The sequence below is a fragment of the Coenobita brevimanus genome, chromosome 62 (assembly GCF_032717465.1).
Source record: "Coenobita brevimanus isolate Jiangsu-jjx chromosome 62, ASM3271746v2, whole genome shotgun sequence".
Lineage (NCBI taxonomy): Eukaryota > Metazoa > Arthropoda > Malacostraca > Decapoda > Coenobitidae > Coenobita > Coenobita brevimanus.
In genome coordinates this window covers 22131420-22153978 of record NC_137015.1, presented here as the reverse complement: position 1 = coordinate 22153978, position 22559 = coordinate 22131420, and the positions used below count along the sequence as shown (strand labels likewise).

At 40.6% G+C, this 22559-nt stretch overlaps 1 protein-coding gene across 2 annotated transcripts in view; it reads right to left on the bottom strand.

Annotated features, from left to right (window-relative positions):
- The window catches only part of Ars2 (arsenic resistance protein 2), an 842642-nt gene that overhangs the window by 151392 nt on the left and 668691 nt on the right, over positions 1 to 22559 (bottom strand). For both annotated transcript variants that reach the window (XM_080275726.1, XM_080275727.1), the window contains one exon: positions 13236 to 13408. In XM_080275726.1, the coding sequence (XP_080131852.1) occupies positions 13236 to 13408 (173 nt within the window). The remainder of the gene's footprint in view (positions 1 to 13235; positions 13409 to 22559) is intronic.

Sequence of the window (22559 nt, the reverse complement as noted above, 5' to 3'; positions counted from 1 at the left end):
TTAGGTCTTGATAATTTCCCATTTTATAGTTCAGGCTTTTTTGTAACTTTCATTGCTGTTAACTATGTCATATGCTATCCTGAAGCTGTAATTTAGTACTGCATGATCGCTTTTGCCGAGTGGAGGGTGATATATTAAACTGTCAATATCATTTTCTTGCCTAGTAAATATTAGATATAGCACTGAAGGTACATCGAGTCATCTTTTTCTGGTGGTTTCCCTCACATGTTGCGTTAGGAAAAACTCTTGCACGAGATCCAGGAGCTTTTGGTCCCAACAGCTTTCTTGGCTAATTATATCTAGAGTATTCCAATTTATATTTGAATTAAAATCTCCAGTTAGTATAATTCTTTCCGATTTCTCTTCCATTTTATGCAGTAATGATCTTAAACTCTGAATTGTACTCTCTGCCAGGTCTTCATATTCGTCTCTTTCCCATGTGTTTGATCTGGGTGGCATGTACAAATTGGCTACAATTACCCGGTACTTTCCCTTCAGATGTGTTGATCTCTACTGCAATCAGTTCTACTTGTGATGGTATATCTAGTTTTATTTCATTGACTTTTAGATTTTTCTTAGTTAATATTATAATTCCTCTTCCTTTTCTTAAATTTCTGTCTCTTCTCCATATATTGTATTCCTCTAAGTTTAGTATGTCATTGGATATCCTTGGTGTTAAATTTGTTTCAGTTAGGCATATTATTTGTGGTTCATTTTCTCTGACATAATCATTCATCTCTAGTAATTTAGATACCATTCCATCCACATTTGAGTACATCAACTTTATCATCTTGTTTATATACTTGTCATGACATGGTTCTACTACCTTCCTCCTTTTTATTCCCTCCTGTTTGTGTACCACTTTCGTACCTGCAATCCTATTACTTTGTAAAAAAATTTGTTAACTCTTCTGATCTTCCCTCATTTTTTGTTTTTGCTTCCTCCCTCTTCTCTTTCAGTAATTCCAGTTCCTCTTGTGTTAGGCATCTTTTTATCCATACATTTTTTAACTCTTCTTTTTCATAAGATTCTTTGCATTTTTCAGTATGTCCTCCACAGTGTTAACACTCTGGAAAGTCACCTTTAGAGGTCTTGTCTTGTTTTTCTCGTATTTCCCTAACCTTTTGTGTTCCTTTACGTCTTTACTACAGATTTCCTCTGATACTTCTTTCAGTAAGCTCATTACATTTATCATCTCCTTTTTGTCTCTTGTGATCTTGTTTTTTACTTCTTCCTCTTCTATACCAGTGATTACTATAGATTTGTTTATATCTACTGAATCTCTGACTAACTTTGGATTGTTTTGGATTATTCTTTTCACTTCCTGTTTAATGCTTTTTTCCTCCACCCTTATTTCTTAGTCTTTCTTTACTTTCACCATTTCAGCATATGTGGTTTCCACATCATTTTTGTAGCTTTGCATAGCTTCATTCACCTGTGTTATCTTTTCCTCAATATCACTGGTCTGGTCTATCAGACTGCTTACTTGCCTAATTGTCTCTGTATCATTTTTGAACTCTTCCATAACACTCTCGTGATTGACTACTGTACTTGCCATTTCACTCATTTTCTTCCTAAGTGTACTCAGTTCCACTGTTAGTTCACTGATGGTTGTGTCTTTCTTGTTGGCCTCCCTTCCTAGTTTTTCTATTTCTTCCTTTTGCAAGTGCATCTGCTTCTTTATTTCATCAATTTCACATTTGAAAGCCATTTCAAGTTTGTGTACCCGTTCAACCAGTCTATTGTGAGTCTCCACTTCAACCAGTTCTTGGTAGAAATCATCATCTTGCTTTCTACCTTTATCCCTTTTCTTTTCCAAATTTGCTTGACTAAAATATGTGTCCATTTTGCAATACTAAAAGCACAGAGTGCATGTACTTACATTCCCCATGCAGCTGTAGTCTAAACAAACCTCAGCTGTGTGTGTGTGTGTGTGTGTGTGAGAGAGAGAGAGAGAGAGAGAGAGAGAGAGAGAGAGAGAGAGAGACTCAGGATAAGCCATTAACATAAAAGGCAAGAGTGTGTGAGGGAGTGGGTTGCTATGATTTGGTGTGAGAGAGAGAGAGAGAGAGAGAGAGAGAGAGAGAGAGAGTCTAGTAAGACATATATAGGGAGATAAATGGTCAGATTGATAGAATCTCTCTCTCTCACACACACAAACACACACACACACACACACACACACACACATACGTTTTAACTGGTTTGGATGTACGATGCTGTCCTGCAATTTGTTGATCATGGGTGGCATCCATCAGAGTTCACTGTCGCTGCCGCACACTTTTTCTAAAAGTTGCACATTCTCACCATAAAATACTGATTATCACTACCGCTGGAAATGGGTAAAAAAGTACCTGCATTACCAGTAGCAGTACAAACCCTAAAGAGTACTGCCAGCACCGATAGAGGTACCAAAAGAATTACCACCCATACTTGTACCGGAAGTACTGCCATCTCTGCTCCTTACCCTCTTCCGACATTACCCTGTCTCATTCTCGAAAACTTTTTGAGGGTATCTCATGATTGTGCATCTCTGAATATGTCCGGATGGCTGCAGCCACCTAACAGAATTGGAATTTGAAACAATCAACCCCTTAGTCTCTGACCATACTTTCATCACTTTCAGTTTTGACATCCCAAAACACACTTCTTATGGGAAGGTTATTAGTTTCAGAAATTATAGGAACAATGACCACCATTGGATTTGTTGTGGAGTAGATCAGTATTTAAACTGCAATGATTCTTTTGATTTTTCCTCTGGCAATTTATTGAAGATATGCAGTGCAACCTTGAAAACTTGAACATCTGAAGTTAGAACACCATAATTCATGAAATTACCACCATTTCATTTCGTGAAATTAGCCCTCACAGTAAATGATCTGAAAGAAAGAATATGGTATTGAAGATGGCTAATCAGAGGAAGAGGGAAATCAGTGATAACCTAAGAGAACAATGAGTGTAAACAATAATGAGGGAAAGGCAGTGGTGGAAGCTAGGATACTAACCCTTACCCACTAGGGAATGGTTATATAAGATGCAAAATTTGAGAATCTACAACACCGGGTGTCAATTTAACTGCAATGGTTCTCGCATCACAATTTGAAGCGACCGCTACTTGATCTCATCACCAAAGGGTCAGGACAGACTCCTGCCACCCGAAGCAAGCATACCTCAGTCATCTCTGTGACCTTGTCAAGTGTAGGACAATGTTTTCTTAAACCTCTCATCCAATTCTGTTCCTGCCTCATGAGGACCCTTTGCCTCATCCACCCCTACCAAGCCTCTTTCCAAGGATACTAGGAAAGGGCTCAGTGACGCTGCCATAGGGTGTGCCTTAGATGCAACTGTGTCTAGCATATCTAGCAAGTCATCACGTTGAGAACAAAGCAAAAGTTGGTACCGTGCGCACATGCACGAATACATCCTGCCTCACATGCCAAAAGTTAATCATCTTCTTCATATCCTTACTCATTGTAGCAATCACCTAGACCTGGGGATGCTTTTATTTGCAAGAAGAAGAGCTGGTGAGTAATAATGGGTTTATATTTGTTTCTCCAACTGCTATATTTTCGAGGCAATCGTTTTCGTTTTCATTTTTGTAGGCTCCAAAATGTTGCATGCGTCGGCCTTGGTTTGAAAACATGCAATTTGGGGAAAATTGGCCATAGTGAGAGGATGACCACAGTATGAAATAGCCTGGCATCTAGGGGTGAAAGACATCTGGAGAGAGCATTATAACCAGTAGTGGAATGAAGAGTTTGACTGGAACAGGGAAGGTTTGTCAAGAGGATCCAGTGTTTAGCACTTGGCATTTAATTGACGCTGCTACTGTGAGCAAAGCAATAGACAGGATCCAGTTGGGGAAGGCAGCAGGAGTGTCTGGGTTGACAGCTGAAATGTTGAAGGCATCAGGAGATACTGGAGTGGGTTTAGTTACCTATTTGATAAATACGATTATGTATGATTGTGTTATCCCCCGTGATGGGCAGAAGAGTGCGATTATAAATGTGTACAAGGGGAAGGGTGATGCCCGTGAAAATAGACAGTTACAGAGGCAGGGAACTTTGAGACCAGATAATGAAGGTAATGGGGAGAGTCCTAGAAGGTATGAGTGAATGCTGATTAGAAGCAGTTTGGGTTTATGTCAGGCAAAGGAACCACTGATACCATATTTACTGTCCACCAGCTGCAGGAAAAAAATATATAGGAAAGAAAAGCGATATGTAATTTGTTTGTGTTGATTTGGGGAAGGCCTCTGACAGAGTCCCTAGGGAGGGGGTGGAGTGGGCAATGAGAAAGCTTGGGATCGAGGAGCAGCTGGTTAAGGTGGTTAGGGCTAAGTATGTGGGTGCTCTCACCCAGGTGAAAGTGAATGGAAATTTGAGTGATGAGTTTTCCATGATTGTTCGCAAGCATCAGAGGTCAGTATCAAGCCCCTTACTGTGTGTCATGATACTTGAAGCTCCCTCATGTGACTTCAGAAATGGGAATTGACTGCAGAGAATGAAAGGGAAGCGGAGGAAAGATTTATGAAGTGGAGAGACGGAATAGGGAACAAGGATTTGAGAGTAAATGCAGATCAAACAAGACTAGAATGATGATATCTAGAGATGGTGGTGACACTGTCAATGCAGAGAGTGTGTGGCCACGTGCAGTTTGCTAACAAGAGTGTGGGAACTAACTCCATCTTGTGCAGTGTTTGTGATAAGTGGGTGGATTAGAGATGTTGTGGTATTAGAGGTAGACTGCGAAATAATGCTGATTTCGTATGTGCGGTGTGTCAGAGAGAGCATGTGAAAATTGCCAGGCATGAAAGGACTAATCCTGCTGGAGAGTCCCTTGAGTGTGTGGAGGAACTTATTTGGGGGACATGTTATGTGCTGGAGATGGGGCTGGAGCTAGCTCTGTGGCTAGGGTAAGGAGTGGTTGGAAGAAGCTCAAGGAGCTGTTGCCTCTCCCAAACAATGAGAGGGCTCTCCCTCTGTGTTTAGGGATCTTTGTATGTGGCATGCATTAGGAGTTTAATGCTGTGTGGCTGTGAGACCTGGACAGTAAAGGAAAAGGATATTTCTAGGCTCAAACGTGCAGAAATGGCAATGATTTGATGGATCTGCAGTGTGTCCATGATTTCGAGGCATGGGAGACTAGGATTGTGACTGAAGTGTTTAGAGGATAGGACTGAAATGCACTGGTGCTGTGATGAGGAGGGGTAGATGGTTTGTGCATTATGAGGGGACAGAGGATGACAATTGGGTGCAAATGATGAGAAGTGTGAACATCGGAGGTAGGACTGTGAAAGGCAGACCAAAAAAGACCTGGGACGAGGTCATAGAGTGTGACCTCAGAGATAGGAGTCGGAATAGGAAGGCTGCTTGAGATCATGCAACGTGAAGAGCTGACATTAGGTGTGGAGGGTCGACTATTACACGATGTTGAGAGGAGCCACAGCCATTGAGAAAATGCACTAGTCGGGAGAGATTACATCACTGAATGTCAATAAACTTGTGCTTGCCGGCATCCTAACACTATACACGTATGTTGGACGGTACCTTCCCCCCCCCCCTCCCAGCAAGTCCTTATTCATCATGCCGAATTGCAATTTTGTGTTTTTGCCTATCATTGTTTACAATTCTAGGGATTCTTATGCCTTAAATTAGAGTCTTGTTTGATCTAAATAATTTTTTCCTATAAGGTTTACTATTTGTCCAGTGTGGAATTAGTCCAGTAAGGCAGCGCTGTCCGATCTAATTATGGTAATGGATGCGTGGCCAATGTATTTCTAATCCGCTCTCATTTTAGAAAAGTGACCTGCTGTTGTGATGTTGCTGTCCAGCTGTGATGCCATAAAGTGAAAATTATCCATTGTTGCAAAAAGAAACAGGAGCAGTTCATCAGAAATCTTCCTTTGATCACTTACTTTCCTAAGTGACCCTTAGATTATACAACTCACTGCCACTGTCCATGAGATAGTTGACTAACAATGAATCTCTTCAGGAATGGTTCCAAGTCTTCCTCTTTTCCAGAAACTTCAATCTTGAGGAAGGGTTTGTGATGAATAATTAAAGAGTTTAGCTGTTTCCACTACTGAAGATGAAGTATGTAACGTATATGAATGATGTCACAACTTTTGTATTTGTAATCGTTCAAACATGTTTTGAGTGTAACTAAATTCAGTGAATGGAAATGGCAGTTCTATGAAACAAAAGACAGTATTATTATTTTTATTACCCTTATTATTATTAACTACGCAATCTATTTCTCTTTATCAATTCAGCAGTTCCTCATATCATTCCCAGACCTCTTTCTTCTACTCCTAAAAACTCGAATCAAATGTCGGCCTTCCTAGTCTGACAACTCTGTAGTCAGCAATACTAACCACCCCAGCAATGAAAATTATGTATACATATATCCATCATCATCTTGTCTTTCCATGCTCCTTCCTACTCCTGAACTCATATACGCTCTTTTCACAATCTTGTCCATGTGCATCCTCTTTACAGATACCATCTAAGCACATTCTCCTCCTGCCCTCTGCTTACGAGTTTTTTACTCACAACTTGCACAAACTTTTACATATATTCTCCTACTCAACCCATACATATTTTTTGGTTCTCTATTTTCTACAACTGCTACTCCTGATTTTTTTATACACACCAGCTCAATGTCTAACATCAAACTGCACCATGGGTACTGACATAGTTTTTGTGTGGTCATCTAGCAAAAAAACAGGTTTTAGGATGAGCTGGACAGAGCAGCGGGAGAAATGTCCAAGAGGAATAAAGTGATCGTAATGAGTGATATGAATGGAAGAGTAGGCACTGATCCTGACGATGGTATAATAAGTACCACAAGAATATTATGATTGGAAGCGACTGAAGGATATGTGTCAGGAAAGAAGGTTGTGCATTTGTAACTAGTATTTCAAACACAAAGATGCACATAAATGTACATGGTATAAAAGGAATGGAGATCGTGCTGAAAGGAGCCTGACTGATTACGCGCTCACAGAGAGGTCAATACAAGGGCCGTGAAAGGACAATGTGGAGGCCTGTCAGATCATATGATTGTGGTATGCAAGATCAAGCTGAGTGGAGTGAGGTGGGCCAGGAGAGGGAGCAGCAGTCAGGGAGAATAACTGAGAGTCAAGAAGCTGTGGATCAAAGAAATGGCAGATAAATAAAGGACCAAAGTCGGGGAGGAGTCGGAATCAGTGAATTGGAATTAAATGATCTGGACAGCCTGTGGAATGTATATAGGGATTACTTAGTAAGGAATGCTAAAGCAGTGTGTGGTGAGACAAAAGTAACAACAAAGAAGAAAGGTACGGCATGGCAGGATGAAGAAGTTATATAAGAGATCAGTGGAGGAAAAGAGGAAGAAGTAGCTAGATTGGTTACTGTGCAGAACAGGGGTTCAGCTGAAATAAGAACTGAATATACTGAAAGTAAGATGCACGAAAAGAGACTAGTGAAGAGGAAAAAATCTATCTATCTATTGCCAGATGCCTTAATCCCGTAAGGGGTGGCCACAAACAAATCGGCTTCACGTCGCCCTATCCCCCACCATTCACCTGTCCTGCTCCCAGCTCACACCCCCCTCTCTCATATACCTCTCCACTGCATCCATTAACCTCATCCTTGGCCTCCCCCCCCCCTCCCACCAACACCTCACTCTCACATACATTCTCCTCATCATTCTCTCGCTCTCCATCCTCTCCACATGGCCAAACCAACTCAATGTGTCTCTCCTAACGATTCCTATCACATCCATATCCACACCACAATACTCCTTCACTTTCTCATTTGTCAGTCTTTCTCTCCATGTGACTCTACTGTACAGGCTCCTCTCAAATAACTCATTTCCACTGCTCTCACTCTTGACTTGTGTCTCTCCAAAAAGATCCAAGCTTCACTTCCATACGTTAGAATGGTATCACAATACTGTCATGTAGTAACTTTTTCACTTTCATGCTCACTTCCTTGTTTCTTATCACTGCTTTCAAAGAACCAGCAACCTTTCTTTCTTGCTGTAGCCTTTCAAGCATTTCACCCTCTAAACTTCCATCCTTACTCATCACACTACTCAAGTACTTAAATGCACTCACATTTTCCATTTCCTCCTCATCCAACCTCACCGTACATTCACTGACTTCATTTCTCTCGAAGACCATAACTTAACTATTCCCTACATTCACCTATGGATTCCGTTTCTTATACACTCTCCCAAACTCATTCACCAAGCCTTGCAGCTCCCCTTCGTCTTCACTTAACAACACAGTATCATCTGCAAACAACAGTACTAGGAGTTTCCACACACTGCCCTCCCTCATTATGGTTGTATCTACCATGTATCTCTTTTATAGCCTCCATCCATAAACAGATTGAACAACCATGGGAGACATGACATCCCTGTTTCAATCCAACATTCAAATAAAAAAATTCACTCAGTTCACTATCCACATGCACTGCAGCCTTCGCACCCTCATACATACTCTTCGCAGCATTCAACAACTTCCCATTTACTCCATATACAGTAGAACCTCGGTCCTTGAACACAATCCGTTCTGGAAGGCTGTTCCAGGACCGAATTGGTCGAGGACCGAACTAATTTTCCCCATAAGAAATAATGTAAATCATTTTAATCCGTTCCAAGACCTCAGATGCTTACCTATTTAAGTTTCAGCACTGGTACCAGGGCTTTCCTTTACGAGGTGACTGTATATTTCTCTTGCCTTTTCACAAATTATATCCTCACTAACACTGTCTCCTGCTGTTTCTCATTGATGAAGATAAACAATAATTTTTCCACTTCTTCAATTATTTTCTGCACTACTTTCCTCTTCTCACTGCCAGTAGCGGTACTGGATGAATTTCCTTTCTTTGGAGCCATTATTAGGGGCTAATACTGCACTGAATCAAGAAAAATGTGAAGCACAGCAGGACGACCACGTTGACGAACAACAAAGGTAGACGCGTGATTGTCGGTCGGCTTGTCACTCGGGTCCTCCGTCGGCCAGCTTCCCTTCGTTCGGCTACATTCGGGTTGGTTGAGGTCTGATATTTTGGTTGACCTCTGGAGCAAAAATTTCTTGAATTTTTTGGTCGAGGTCCGATATTGTTTGACATATGAGAGGTCCGAGGTTCCACTGTATTCTTAATACTTTCTACAGTCCTTGTCTATCCAACCTTTCATATGCTTTCTCCAAATCCATGAAGGCCGCATACAACTTCTTTCCCTTCTCTAGAAACTTTTCCACTAAAGATCTAAGAATGAATATCCGATCTTCACAACCTCTTCCTTTCCTAAAACCTCCCTTTTCTTCTCAAACTAACTCCTCTGCTATTTCCCTAACTCTGTCGATAAGTATCCTACCATATACTTTTCCTATAACGCTGGGAAGACAAATGCCCATATGATTACCACACCTTCTCTTTTCCCCTTTTCCTTTGTAGAGGGGAATAATTATACCTGACTTCCAATCCTCCGGGACTCTACCTTCCTCCGAGGCCAATCTGCACATCTTCCACATCCATTCTACTACTATCTCTCCCCCATGCTTCAGCATTTCACCACACACTCCATCAATTCCTGGGGCTGTCCCCATTTTGACTTTCTTCATTGCTTCCACAACTTCCATCATACTGATTTCTTCCTCTCTTCTCACGTCCCTCCTCCTCCCAGCCATTCCCAAGCCATTTATACTCGCATTACTTTCATTCTCTATGTTCAACAATTCCTTAAAGTGTTCTCTCCATCTGCTCACTTTTTCTCCCTTCTTCACCAGTAATCTACCATTTTTATCTTTCACTCCCGAACTAACTTCTTTAACACCCTGCCTGACTCTCTTTACCTCTTTCCAGAACATTTTCTTACATTCCCTCCACTTTACACTCAATTTCCTCATCCACTCTCTTCTTTCTCTTACTAATCTTTTCACCTTTCTCTTCCTTTCTACAGATAACTCTCTCTTCTGTCTCGCAACTACCTCCACACCTCTGTTTCTCATCCACTCTCTATACGCTTTCTTCCTTTGTGCCACAGCTGTCTCACCTCTTCATTCCACTATGCTGTTCCTCGCACCCCCTTTCGCCTTCTCTTCACCCCACTAAATGATGATCTAGCAAGAAAAATGAATGCAAATTACTCTGAAAATAGGAAGTTATTCTATAAAGAGGAGCAGAAATGTAGAAGCGACAGCGGAAACAAACGTGAAAGTGTGAAGGATGTAAGTGGTAGATTATTAACTTATCTGCATGAAGGAAGTACCAGATGGAAAGAATATTTTGAAAGCCTGATGAATGGGACTAGAGAGAGCAGAGCTGCTTTAAATATGATTGGTTTGGGGGATGTGCAGAGAATGAATGCAGTGCCAGGAAACTAGACACATGCACAGGCAAAGAATGCTGTGAAATGGCTGAAAAATGAGAAAGCAGCTAGGGTTGATGAGGTGCATGCGGAGATGATGAAGTGTAGTGGAGAGAGAGAAATGAAGTGCTTCTTGGAGACATGTAGGAAGGCATGGATGAGTGAAACTGTGCCAGAAGAGTGGAAAAAGGCTCAGATTGTTCCCCTGTACAAAAGTAATGGTACGTGTAGTGAGTGCAAGAATTATCGTGGCATAATTACTGAGTTTGGTAGGGCAGGTGTACAGAAGAATTATTATAGAGAAGGTAAGAGAGATATCAGGAGTCCTAGTGAGTGATGAACAGGGTGGCTTTAGGAGTGGTAGACAATGTATGGATCAGATATTTGCAGTGAGACAGGTACTGGAGAACACTTGTGAGAAGGAGTGTAAGGTGTTTATCTGGAAAAAGCATATGACAAAGCAGACAGACAAGGATTGTGGAAGGTTTTGCACATGGATGGTGTAGATGAAGCTGCTAGGTGCTGTCAAGAGTTTTTATGACAGTAGTGAGGCATGTGTAAGGGGTAAATGGGCATCTAAGTGAATGGTTCACAATCAGTATGGGCATGTGACAAGGTTGTGTGATGTCCCCATGGTTGTTCAATATATATACTGATGGGGCGATGAGAAAAGTAAAAAACACGAGTAATGGAGAGAGGGATGGCACTGGTAATCAATGGTGATGGATGGAATGCCTCAAATTTGTTGTATGCTGATGATGCAGTACTACTTGCTAAATACAGGACAAGACTTTAGTAGACTTGTGCAGAGTTCTGCTGATGTCTGTAAGTGTTGTGTCTTGAGTTAATGTAGAAATGAGTAAAGTGATGGTTACTAAGAGAGAAGGTGACTTCCAGTGTGATGTTACAGTGAATGGAGAGAGACTGGAATTGGTGAGAAAATTCAAATACCTGGGAACAGTGATAGAAAAGAGAGGAAAATGTGCAAAAGAAGTGGAATGTAGATCAACACAAGAAAGGAAAGTGCCTGGTGCTATGAAGGCCTTGATATGAAACAGAGGCTTGAGTGTTGCAGCTGTGCGAGGCTTACTTGAAGGAGTGTTAGGGCCAACTTTAAAATATGGGTGTGAGACTATGATGTGGAATGAAAATGAAAAGTCAAGTGTGACAGCAGTGGAGATGGGACTGCTGAGGAATGTATGTGGAGTACAGAGAGTGGATAGGATATGAAATAAAGTGATTCATGAAAGATGTGGAGTGAGGAAATCTGTGGGCACCAGAATCTAAGAGAGTGTACTGAGAAGGTATGGTCATGTGGAGAGAATGGATAAAAATAGAGGCGTGAAAAACATATATCTGAGCGAATCAGAAGGATGAAGGAAGCAAGGTAGGCCAAAGAGAAGGTAGAGGGATATGGTGAATGGGTGTGTGAGGAAGAGAGCTATGTAAGTCGGTGAGGCTAGGCGACTGCCAAGAGATCGAGCTGGCTGGATGAATTTTGTGAGAAGAAGCGCATGATCAGGGATTTGGCACCCCTTTCAGAGTTCAGATTGACTCTATCAGATATGATTATGTGAAGCTATAGAATGTGGTGAAAGTTTTTGGTGTATCAGATAGAGCCAGGATTCCCAGGGCTTGAATGATGAGTGAATGGATGCGTGGCCCTTTCAACTGGGCAACCTGGAAGCTGCTGCTCCTCACTCTGCCCTAGGGTGGGTATGGAGGACTGTATGATGATGATGATGATGATGATGATCTAGCAATCTTTATGCTCTGATCTGTACTCTGTTACATGATCTTCATAACATCATCAACTCATATGATCACTTTATTTTTTTTTTATTTTTTTTTATTAATTTATTTATTTTTCTCTCTAACACTCCACCTCCACCTATGTATTTAATGTCTTTCACCATTTCCAATCTCTCTTGCCTTCTCCAATCACCAACACATCACGCTCAGAGTCGCCTTTCTCAAGGGTGAGGAGAATCTAGAACCTAAAAAATTAACAGGCATGCTTTCATCACAGGCCTAATGTGTACTGAACAAAGAAATGCTGTCTGGATACTGAGAAATGGCATTCATATGCTGCATTACTCAGAGGCACAACAACACCAAAACCATAGTAACCCTCTGTTCACCGAGGGATGCAAAAAGGTTCATCGAGTGCCATATGAACCTATATACAATACACTCCTTACCTTACCATTTCAATTCCTGGAAGGTACTAGTACTAGCATGAGGATAGTATGGGACCAAAAGCCAAATATTGTGCATGGTTGTACGCATCACTCCCATGTTGGGAACTCGTACACATTTACACAATTTGGACCAAGACCGCTACACATATCTGTTTCACTAAGAGGCTTCTGGAGTATTTTGATCATAAAGAGAGAAACTACAGTGAGATGCAATTTGGTGTCATGTCCAGCAAAGGAATCACTAATGCAATTCCTATTATTCAGCAACTCCTGGAAAGGTTCTTGGGTAAGAGAAGAGAGCTTTGCTTTGTTTTTGCTGACCTGGAGAGACCTTCTGATGTGGTTCTGTGATAGGTATTACAGTGGGTAATGAGGATGATTTGTCTTGAGGAGTGGATTGACAAGACAGCTATGACATCATATGAGAGTCCAAGTATCCAAGTGAGAGTGAAGGTACTTCTGAATGAGGAATTCTCAGCAAAATGTGGAGTGCACCACAGGGATATACTGTGAGCTCTCTGTTATTTATCATGGTGCATTAGGTACCGCTGAGTCAGTTTAAAACTGATGGCTGGGACAATGATAATGACTATGAAAAGGAAAATGCTCGAAGCACAGCTCCATGCAAGAGTGCAAAGAATAAGCAAAGAAACTATGACCATAACTGACCTCCTTCTTGACCTCCTTCACCTTCTCAGCATGCTTGATGAGGATATGTTTGTGGACGTACTCAGCACCTTTGAACTTCTTACCACATAGCGGACACTGCCACTTGTCTTTTGCCACCTCCTGAGTGTTAGACTGGACAAACTTTTCAACCTCCTCCTCTGCCTCTTTCAGACCTGGAATTCACATCATCATAATTATCAACCCACTGTGCCTGATGATGTTACTTTCATTTTGCTAATGGCATATCCTGATAATGATACTCAGTTCAAGAGCCTTTCCAAACTGGGGGGATTGTACAATCTTAATAAATGTCTTCAAAACACAAGAATCCCTATGCTGTCAGTTGTTAAAAAAATAAACAAAAAATAAATACAAATATAAAGGTTAAAATTACTGCATCATCTTTAACATGTTCATCAGTTTCACTATATCATTATTATCTACTCCTATAGCCAGATGCCTTAATCCTGTACAGGGTTGCCAAAAACAAATCAACACGACATCTACCTGTTTTCTGCCATGTGACTGCAATCCCTCCAACTCACACCCCCTTTCCCTTATGTCTCTCCACTCCATCTCCCCCACCACTTCACTCACGTATGCTCTTCTGTTTACTCTTTGTCTTCATCTTCTCAACATGGACAAACCACCTCAAAATAATTCTCCTAATGCTTTCAATCACATACATATAATTACCACAATGTTCCACTACTTTCTCATTTGCCTGTTTGTCTCACCATGTAAATCCATATGTTCCTCTAAAAAAACTCATTTCCACAGCTCTCACTTCTGACACGAGTCCTCCCAACGGGGTCCAATCTTGGCTTCTACCTATTAGAGTAGGGATCACAATACTGTCATGTAATGACTTTTTTACTTCAATGCTCACTTTTCTATTCCTTATCACTGCTTTCAGTAAACTTGAGAGCTTTCTTCCTTGCTGTACCCTTTCAAGCACTTCATCCTCTAAAATTCCATCCTTATGCTCATTATACTACTTAATACTTGAATGCACTCACATTCTCCATTTCCTCACCATTCAGAATCACTGTCATCCTCTGACTACATTTCTCTCAAAGACAATGACTTTTATCTACATTCAGTTTTAGATTCTGTTTCTTACATACACACTCAAACTCACTGCAGCTCCCACAAATATTCACTTAACATTACAGCATTATTGGCATGCAATAGTACAATAAGATTCCAAACCCTCCCTCACTAAGGACACTCCAACACCTACTGTCTTACATTGTATCTCTTTTCATAACTCCACCCATATATATATATATATATATATATATATATATATATACAGTAACCTCTCAACTAACACGAATTTAAAAAATGCATTTTCGTTATAACACGAGCAAATATTTAAGGAGATATGTTTAACTAACAAGGGTTTCTCAATTTAACGCGACTTAACACGTACGTGATGGTTTCAAATTAGCCGCGCGCGCCTTGGACAGTCCCGAGCTGATAGACTGTGTGTGGCAGTTTATGCATAAATACAATTTTTTATTTGCCCATTGCTTCAACTGGTTTTATTCGAACTATAATATTTGAAAATGAAGTTTGGCGCTATTCTGAGCAATATGGCTCATTTTCGGACAAAATTTGGCAAGGAAAGTGATGGCAGATCTAAATTGTTACAACTTGATGCTACAGAACAGAAAGAAGAAAACCACTCAGACCAAGACAGAGCAGTTCTTTATGAAGAAGACAGAAAACTTAAGAGAGTTATCATCACCAATAGCACAGGAGTCAGGGGAAGAGGAAGAGGAGCAGAGAGAGGAGGGACAACAAATTTAGGGTGGGGAGCGGTGGGAAGTGGGGGAGCGGGGTAAGGACAGCAGCAGATGACGAGTGATGCATAGATGAAGTGAGGCTGTGTGTTGTTACTGTTTGTGACCTACTTACTTTAATGAAAATATTGCTTTTACTGTAGTGTTTTTATGACCTACTAATGCATTAATAATGCTGAGGAACTTTCAAAATGCCATGAATGAAGCAGAATTGAAAGAAAATCCACCAACAAATGAAAACAGTATGTATTTGGGGAGAAGTAAACAACGCTTTGGTCCCACTAGGGCTCAAATGTTGTTTATTTCTCCCCAAATATACTGTTTTTGTTTTTAAAGTGGATTTTCTTTCAAATTAATATTGTTGCTTTTAAGTTTAGAGTAGCATAACTCCCCAAATGGACAGACTTCCCCAGAGTCCAGGAATGAAACCCCCAATATTACCATTGTTTCTTATGGGAAAATTATGTTAAAAAAACGCGTTTTTAACTAACACGACCTCTCCAGGAGCCTAACCCTCGCATTATTTGAGAGGTTACTGTATACAATAATCCCCGTACTATCCAGACGCCCACTTTTCGAACACTCCACTTACCGAACATTGTGGGCCTGGACCTTCAGAACCCAGAAATGGCCAAAAAAAAGAAAAAAATCCACCCCAAATCCGATTTTTTCCCCACCCGTAATTTGGAATTGCCACGCGGCGCTGAACAGCTGTTTACACCATGGCCCCTTCACCCCTTCCTTCCTCCCCCCTCCCCTGTCAGGGTTGCCATTGATTTTTTCATTACCACATGTGGACCAATTTGGTACTGAAAAATTCATTTGGTAATGAATCAGAATAATGCATTACTAAACAGATTTTTCACATGTATGAGGATACACAGGATGGAGATGGTGGATTGTCTTCTCTCTCTGATTAACCCCTACACTGCGGCGATGTTCTTGCGCTCCTTGCGTGTCCCACGAGGATATTCGCGCTCCAACTGACTTTTTACAAATATTTGCCAAAAATCAGTTATTACTCCTAGAATATTATAATTACATGTCCATATGGCATATACCTTCAGCTTTCTCCTGGGATGTTTGTTGAGCCTTCATTGACTACCACAGGACTTGTGGAGACTTCTGAAGTTGGGTAACGAAGTCTCCACTTTACACTTCCCGACAACCCGTAATATGATTACCACAGCCTGATATTATCACTAGAAACACTATTCTATGATTTTCAAGTAGTTTGGAATCCAAAAAAAAAAAAAAAAAAAAAAAAAAGTGATAGCAATGAAAATTACGAGAGCGCACGAGCTTCCCACTTGCGCTTGTTCCCCACTGGTATTCTGTCATTTATTATTCATAAACACACTCACACTTTATATTCCTATTACTTTATTACACTTATATACATATAGAGTTTTTATCCATAAGTTTCCTTCAGTAATAGTAGTTTATTTTCACTCCAGGCATTAACTTTCTCGTTCAGTAAACTAACGTAGACAGCAAAGCTTTGACTGTCATTACTCCAAATATTTGTATTCATATTCTTATATTAGTAATTATTTACATTTCTATTTTATTTATACTATGTTATACACTGCCACTTCCAGTAAATAAGGGCTCCTTTCCCTTGAAGCCAGGATGAACTTGGGACACTGAAGCACTCGTAGTTTACCACCATTTCCTCCACTGGCTCATCACATGATTCATCCGAAAGATTGTAGTCACTGTCCATCATTATCATGGATAAATTAGCCAGTTCACGCTCCACAGCAGAGTCATTCAGTCCTTCACCCTTTCCCACACGAGGTTTCGTAGGGGTAGAGGTCACAGGGCCTTCTAGAAGTGGCGGAAATGGAGGGGCACGAGTGCTACGTGCTTTCATCTGAAGAAATAGCACTGAACTAAATGACGGGGCAGATATGGGGCCGCCAAGGGTTGACAACGTAAGCGAGGTAACAGCTGCTAATTTATATGCTGTGAAATAATTGGCAGGAAATTAGGTAGTTCCAGGTGAATGTAAATATCACTTAGGCTTCTCCCTTCCTTTCTTATATATATTTTTATTACGAGAATAGATTATACGGCATATTTCAAGGGGAAATTACCAGGGAAAATTAGTGAACAAGTGCACGTGGGGTGCTGTCAGGTGATAATTAGCCAACTCCAGGTGTATGGCAGTATCAGTTACCTTTTTTTTTTTTTTTTGGTATATATTATTTTGTATAAGAATAGGGCATAGGGCTTATTTCAATGGATGAAATCAGTGGAAAATTCCAGGGAAGATTTGCTTAGTGCAGCGCGGCCGGGCAGGCGAGAGGAGAGGGTAATGGAGGGGAGGTAGGGAGGGGAGTCAAGAACGGGGATAAATGGCTAAATTGTCAACAATGGATGGGAGTACAGATGACATTAGCAGTGCTGACTATTGTTGGACACTGGCAGTACTGATAGATGATACAAGCCACCACTTGAAAGCCCGGGAGAATTCAAAATAACACAGAATCACAAAAGTGATGTCCCGCAATATGATCCATTGCGCCCGAGCATCACAAAAGTGACGGCCTGCGGTTAAGGGGTTAATCTGCTAGCCTACATAGCATGAAAATAATCAACATGCTGTTAATTATAAGGTGAGTGATTACATTTATTTCCACTTGGATATATATAATTAATGAAAAATAAATGCTAGCTTTACGAATTTGGTAATGAAAAGATAAATTTGGTAATGAAAACTGAGGAATTTGGTAATGTGGCCGGGCTCCAATTTGGCAACCCTGCTCCTCCCTCACCACCAGTTACTGCTTAACTGCAATCACGAGTAGATGCTTATCGTAATGGATGGTGCACGTGCTCGTTTTTTGTGAATAAATAGCGAATAAACTGCAATACCTCACCACTAGACCACACGGCAATTTACAGTGTTGTGCAGTGTTAAGAAATTAGAATGTAGATTGCAGAGGATTAACTGAGGAGTGCAAACTGGCGGTTGAAACTGGCATGGTGCAATTAACAATGTGTAGTGTTAAACAGTTATAGCTCACAGTGCAATGAATTACTGTAAGTGCAGCACAACACTGGATTACTGTACATGCATCAAGAGCATTTTCACCACTCCCAAAGCCTTAGAGAAGGCGGCCACAGACGTGCTGTAAGTACCCTGGCTGATGTACAATCACTTCTAATTCCTCATTCTTTGGTTCCTTTTCAATTATTTCATGCTTTATGTCCACTACTGGTGTGAATAGGGTCTTAAATAGGTTTAAAAAGGTGCTATGCATGTCTGGTAGGTAGTTATTTAGGTGGCTTTCAAAGTTAGGCTGGGTTAGGTTCCTGAAGTACCAGTCCAGGAGCCAGGGGCCCACTTTCCGGACATGCCTTTGGCTCTATTACGTCGGACAGTAGAGGGATTACAGTATATACTGTATATATATATATATATATATATATATATATATATATATATATAGTAACCTCTCAACTAACGCGAGTTAAAAAAAAACATTTTTGTTTTAACACGAGCAAATATTTAAGGAGATATGTTTAACTAACAAGGGTTTCTCGATTTAACACAACTTTACATGTACGTGATGGTTTCAAATTAGCCGCGTGCACCTTGGACAGTCCCGAGCTGATAGACCGTGTGTGGTAGTTCATGCATAAATACAATTTTTTATTTGCCCATTGCTTAAACTGGTTTTATTCGAACTATAATATTTGAAAATGAAGTTTGGCCCCATTCCGAGCAATTTGGCTCATTTTCGGACAAAATTTGGGAAGGAAAGTGATGGCAGATCTAAACTGTTACAACTTGATGCTACAGAACAGAAAGAAGAAAACCACTTAGACCAAGATAGAGCTGTTCTTTATGAAGAAGACAGAAAACTTAAGGGAGTTATCTTCAACACCAGTAGCATGGGAGTCAGAGGAAGAGGAAGAGGAAGGACAACAAATTTAGGGTGGGAAGCAGAGGAAGGTGGGGGAGCGGGGTGAGGAGGGACAGCAGCAGACAACAAGTGATGCATAGATGAAGTGAGGCTGTGTGTTGTTATTGTTTGTGACCTACTTACTGTAATGAAAATGTTGCTCTTACTGTAGTGTTTTTATGACCTACTAATGCATTTATAATGTTGAGGAACTTTCACAATGCCGTGAATGAAGCAGAATTGAAAGAAAATCCACGTAAAAAACGAAAACAGTATGTATTTGGGGAGAAGTAAACAACGCTTCAGCCCAACTAGGGCTCAAATGTTGTTTATTTCTCCCCAAATATACTGTTTTTGTTTTTTACATGGATTTTCTTTCAAATTAATATTGTTGCTTTTAAGTTTAGAATAGCATAACTCCCCAAATGGGTAGACTTTCCCAGAGTCCAGGAACATAACCTCCAATAATATTATCATTGTTTCTTATGGGAAAATTATGTTTAAATAACACATTTTTAACTAACACGACCTCTCCAGGAACCTAACCCTCCTGTTATATGAGAGGTTACTGTATATTATATATATATATATATATATATATATATATATATATATATATATATGAGGGGTTACCAAAAGTTCCTGTAATTTGAACATAGGGAGGCAACCGTTTGCAGTTTTGCCTTTCGCTGCTGGGAGTCAGCAGTATCCCTTGTGCATCAGTGAGGCCCCGGCCGTGTCTGTGAGCGGATGTGTTGCTGAGGTACACTTACTATTGTAACACGGTGTGTAGGTGGTTTGGTGGTTTTGCAATGGTGGACCAATGGCGCAGCAATGTCAGGTCAATGTTGATTGTTTTCTTCGATATCCAAGGGATTGTTCACAAGGAATTCTTCCCACCTGGTCTATTTGTCAGCAAAAAGTTTTACTGTGATGTTTTGCAGCGTCTGAGGGAGAACATCCACCAGAAACGTCCAGAACAGTGAAAGACCAAGGACTGGGTCCTGCATCACGACAATGCCCCCGCTCACACATCAATTACTGTCCGGCAGTTCATGGTTTCCACTAACACAGTAGTCATTCCTCACCCACCCTATTCACCTGACCTTGCCCCCTGCGACTTTTTCCCGTTTCCCAAACTGATATTACAACCAAAAGGGCGTCACTTTGACTTGATTAAGATCCAGACAGAATCGCAGGAGGTGCTCAAGACCATCACCTCTGAAGCCTTCCAGGACTCGTGGAAAAAACACTGGGACCACTGCATACATGCCCAAGGGGACTACTTCAAAGGCAACAGTGAAAAGTAGGAGGTAAGGTAACTTATTTTCCCACAATATTCAAATTACTGGAACTTTTGGGTAGAACCTCATGTATGTATGTATGCATATATAAACATCTATCTATATATATCTATCCATATATATATATATATATATATATATATATATATATATATATATATATATATATATATATATATATATATATATATATATATATATATATATATATATATATATATATATATATATATATATATATATATATATATATATATATATATATATATATATATATATATATATATATATATATATATATATATATATATATATATATATATATATACATATATATATATATATATATATATATATATATATGTATAGTGTGTATATATATATATATATATATATCTATCTATCTATCTATATCTATAACCCGACGCCCTAATCCCGCAACGGGTGGCCGCAGACAAAACGCCTCCAAGTCACTCTGTCATCCACCATTTGACTACCCTCCCCCAACTCACCCCCCCTCCCTCATATACCTCTCAACTCCATCCCTCCACCTCATCTTCGGTCTACCCCTCCCTCTCCCTCCCTCCACCTCACCTACATACACCCTCTTAGTCAGTCTTTCATTCTCCATTCTCTCCACATGTCCAAACCACCTCAGTGTATTTCTCCTAATCTTCTCAACCACATCCACATCTACCCCACAACGTTCCTTCACTTCTTCATTCGTCAACCTGTCCCTCCACGTCACTCCACATGCTCCTCTCAAGTAACTCATTTCCACTGCTCTCACTCTTGACTTGTTCCCCTCTTGCAAGGTCCACGCCTCGCTTCCATACGTCAGGGTAGGGATCACAATACCATCATGCAGTGACTTCTTAACTTCCATACTCACCTCCCTATTTCTCATCACTGCTTTCAGTGTACCAACAACCTTCCTTCCCTGCTGTACCCTTTCACGTACTTCATCCCCCAAAGTTCCATCCTTACTCATCACACTACCCAAGTACTTGAATGCACTCACATTCTCCATATCCTCACCATCCAACCTCACTGCACACTCTGTGACTTCATTCCTCTCAAACACCATAACTTTACTTTTGTTTACATTAACTTTCAGCTTCCTCCTCCTACACACTGTCCCAAATTCATTCACCAAACCTTGCAACTCCCATTCATCTTCACTCAACAATACTGTATCATCAGCAAACAGCAACACCAGAAGCTTCCAAATCTCACCCTCATTCATTAGGGCCAGCCCCACATCCACTGCCCTACCTTGCACCTCCTTTACAACCCCATCCATATATATATTAAACAGCCATGGAGACATCACACACCCCTGTTTCAGTCCCACATTGAGATCAAAGAACTCACTCAGGTCACCATCCACTCGCACCGTAGCCCTAGCTCCCTCGTACATACTCTTCACAGCACTCAACAATTTCCCCTCCACTCCATATATTCTTAATACCTTCCACATACCTTGCCTATCTATTCTGTCATAAGCTTTCTCCAAGTCCATGAAGGCAGCATACACTTTCCTTCCCTTCTCTAGATACTTCTCCACTAAACATCTTAGAACAAATATCTGATCTACACACCCTTTTCCCTTCCTAAATCCCCCTTGTTCTTCTCCAACTAGCTCCTCTGTCATATGCCTATATGTATATATGTATATATAAATGTATATATATATATATATATATATATATATATATATATATATATATACGGTGAAATTTCAAATTTCGATGGGCATATGTACCTAAAAATCACCATGACATTCAAATAATTGAAATTTAAACTGAACTTCTTATGGGAAAAATTAGTTTGGGTCCAGGGCCTCCGAACCTAACTCTCTAAAATCATGATTTTGCTCACACCTCCTGTAAATTTTATGAACTATAACTGTGGTTAAGTAACTGTAGTTCTGCAGTGTATTGCCATACTGTCAGCAAGTGTATACTTGGTGTAAATCTGCCCTTTCCTGTATTGCCATTTCTCCTTTGGCTGCGAAGATTTAGAGGTGCCAGGCTGCTCTCGTACATTACCACTGCAACACAGAGAACCACTCTTGCTTGCCGTCTTGAAACAGGTAAGTTGCGACGAAAATACAAAGAAAATACATACAACTAAATTGCAGTGAAATGCATGTAGATATATGGAAGTTACAGGCTGAAAGTGCAGCATTTGGCTGTTGAGGGCTGGTTGCTGGCAGGACAGTCGCACGATGGCCACCGACAACAGAGCATCGCCTTGCACATGGCCTGTTGTTGTTGGTGCCTACTCCCATCCGGG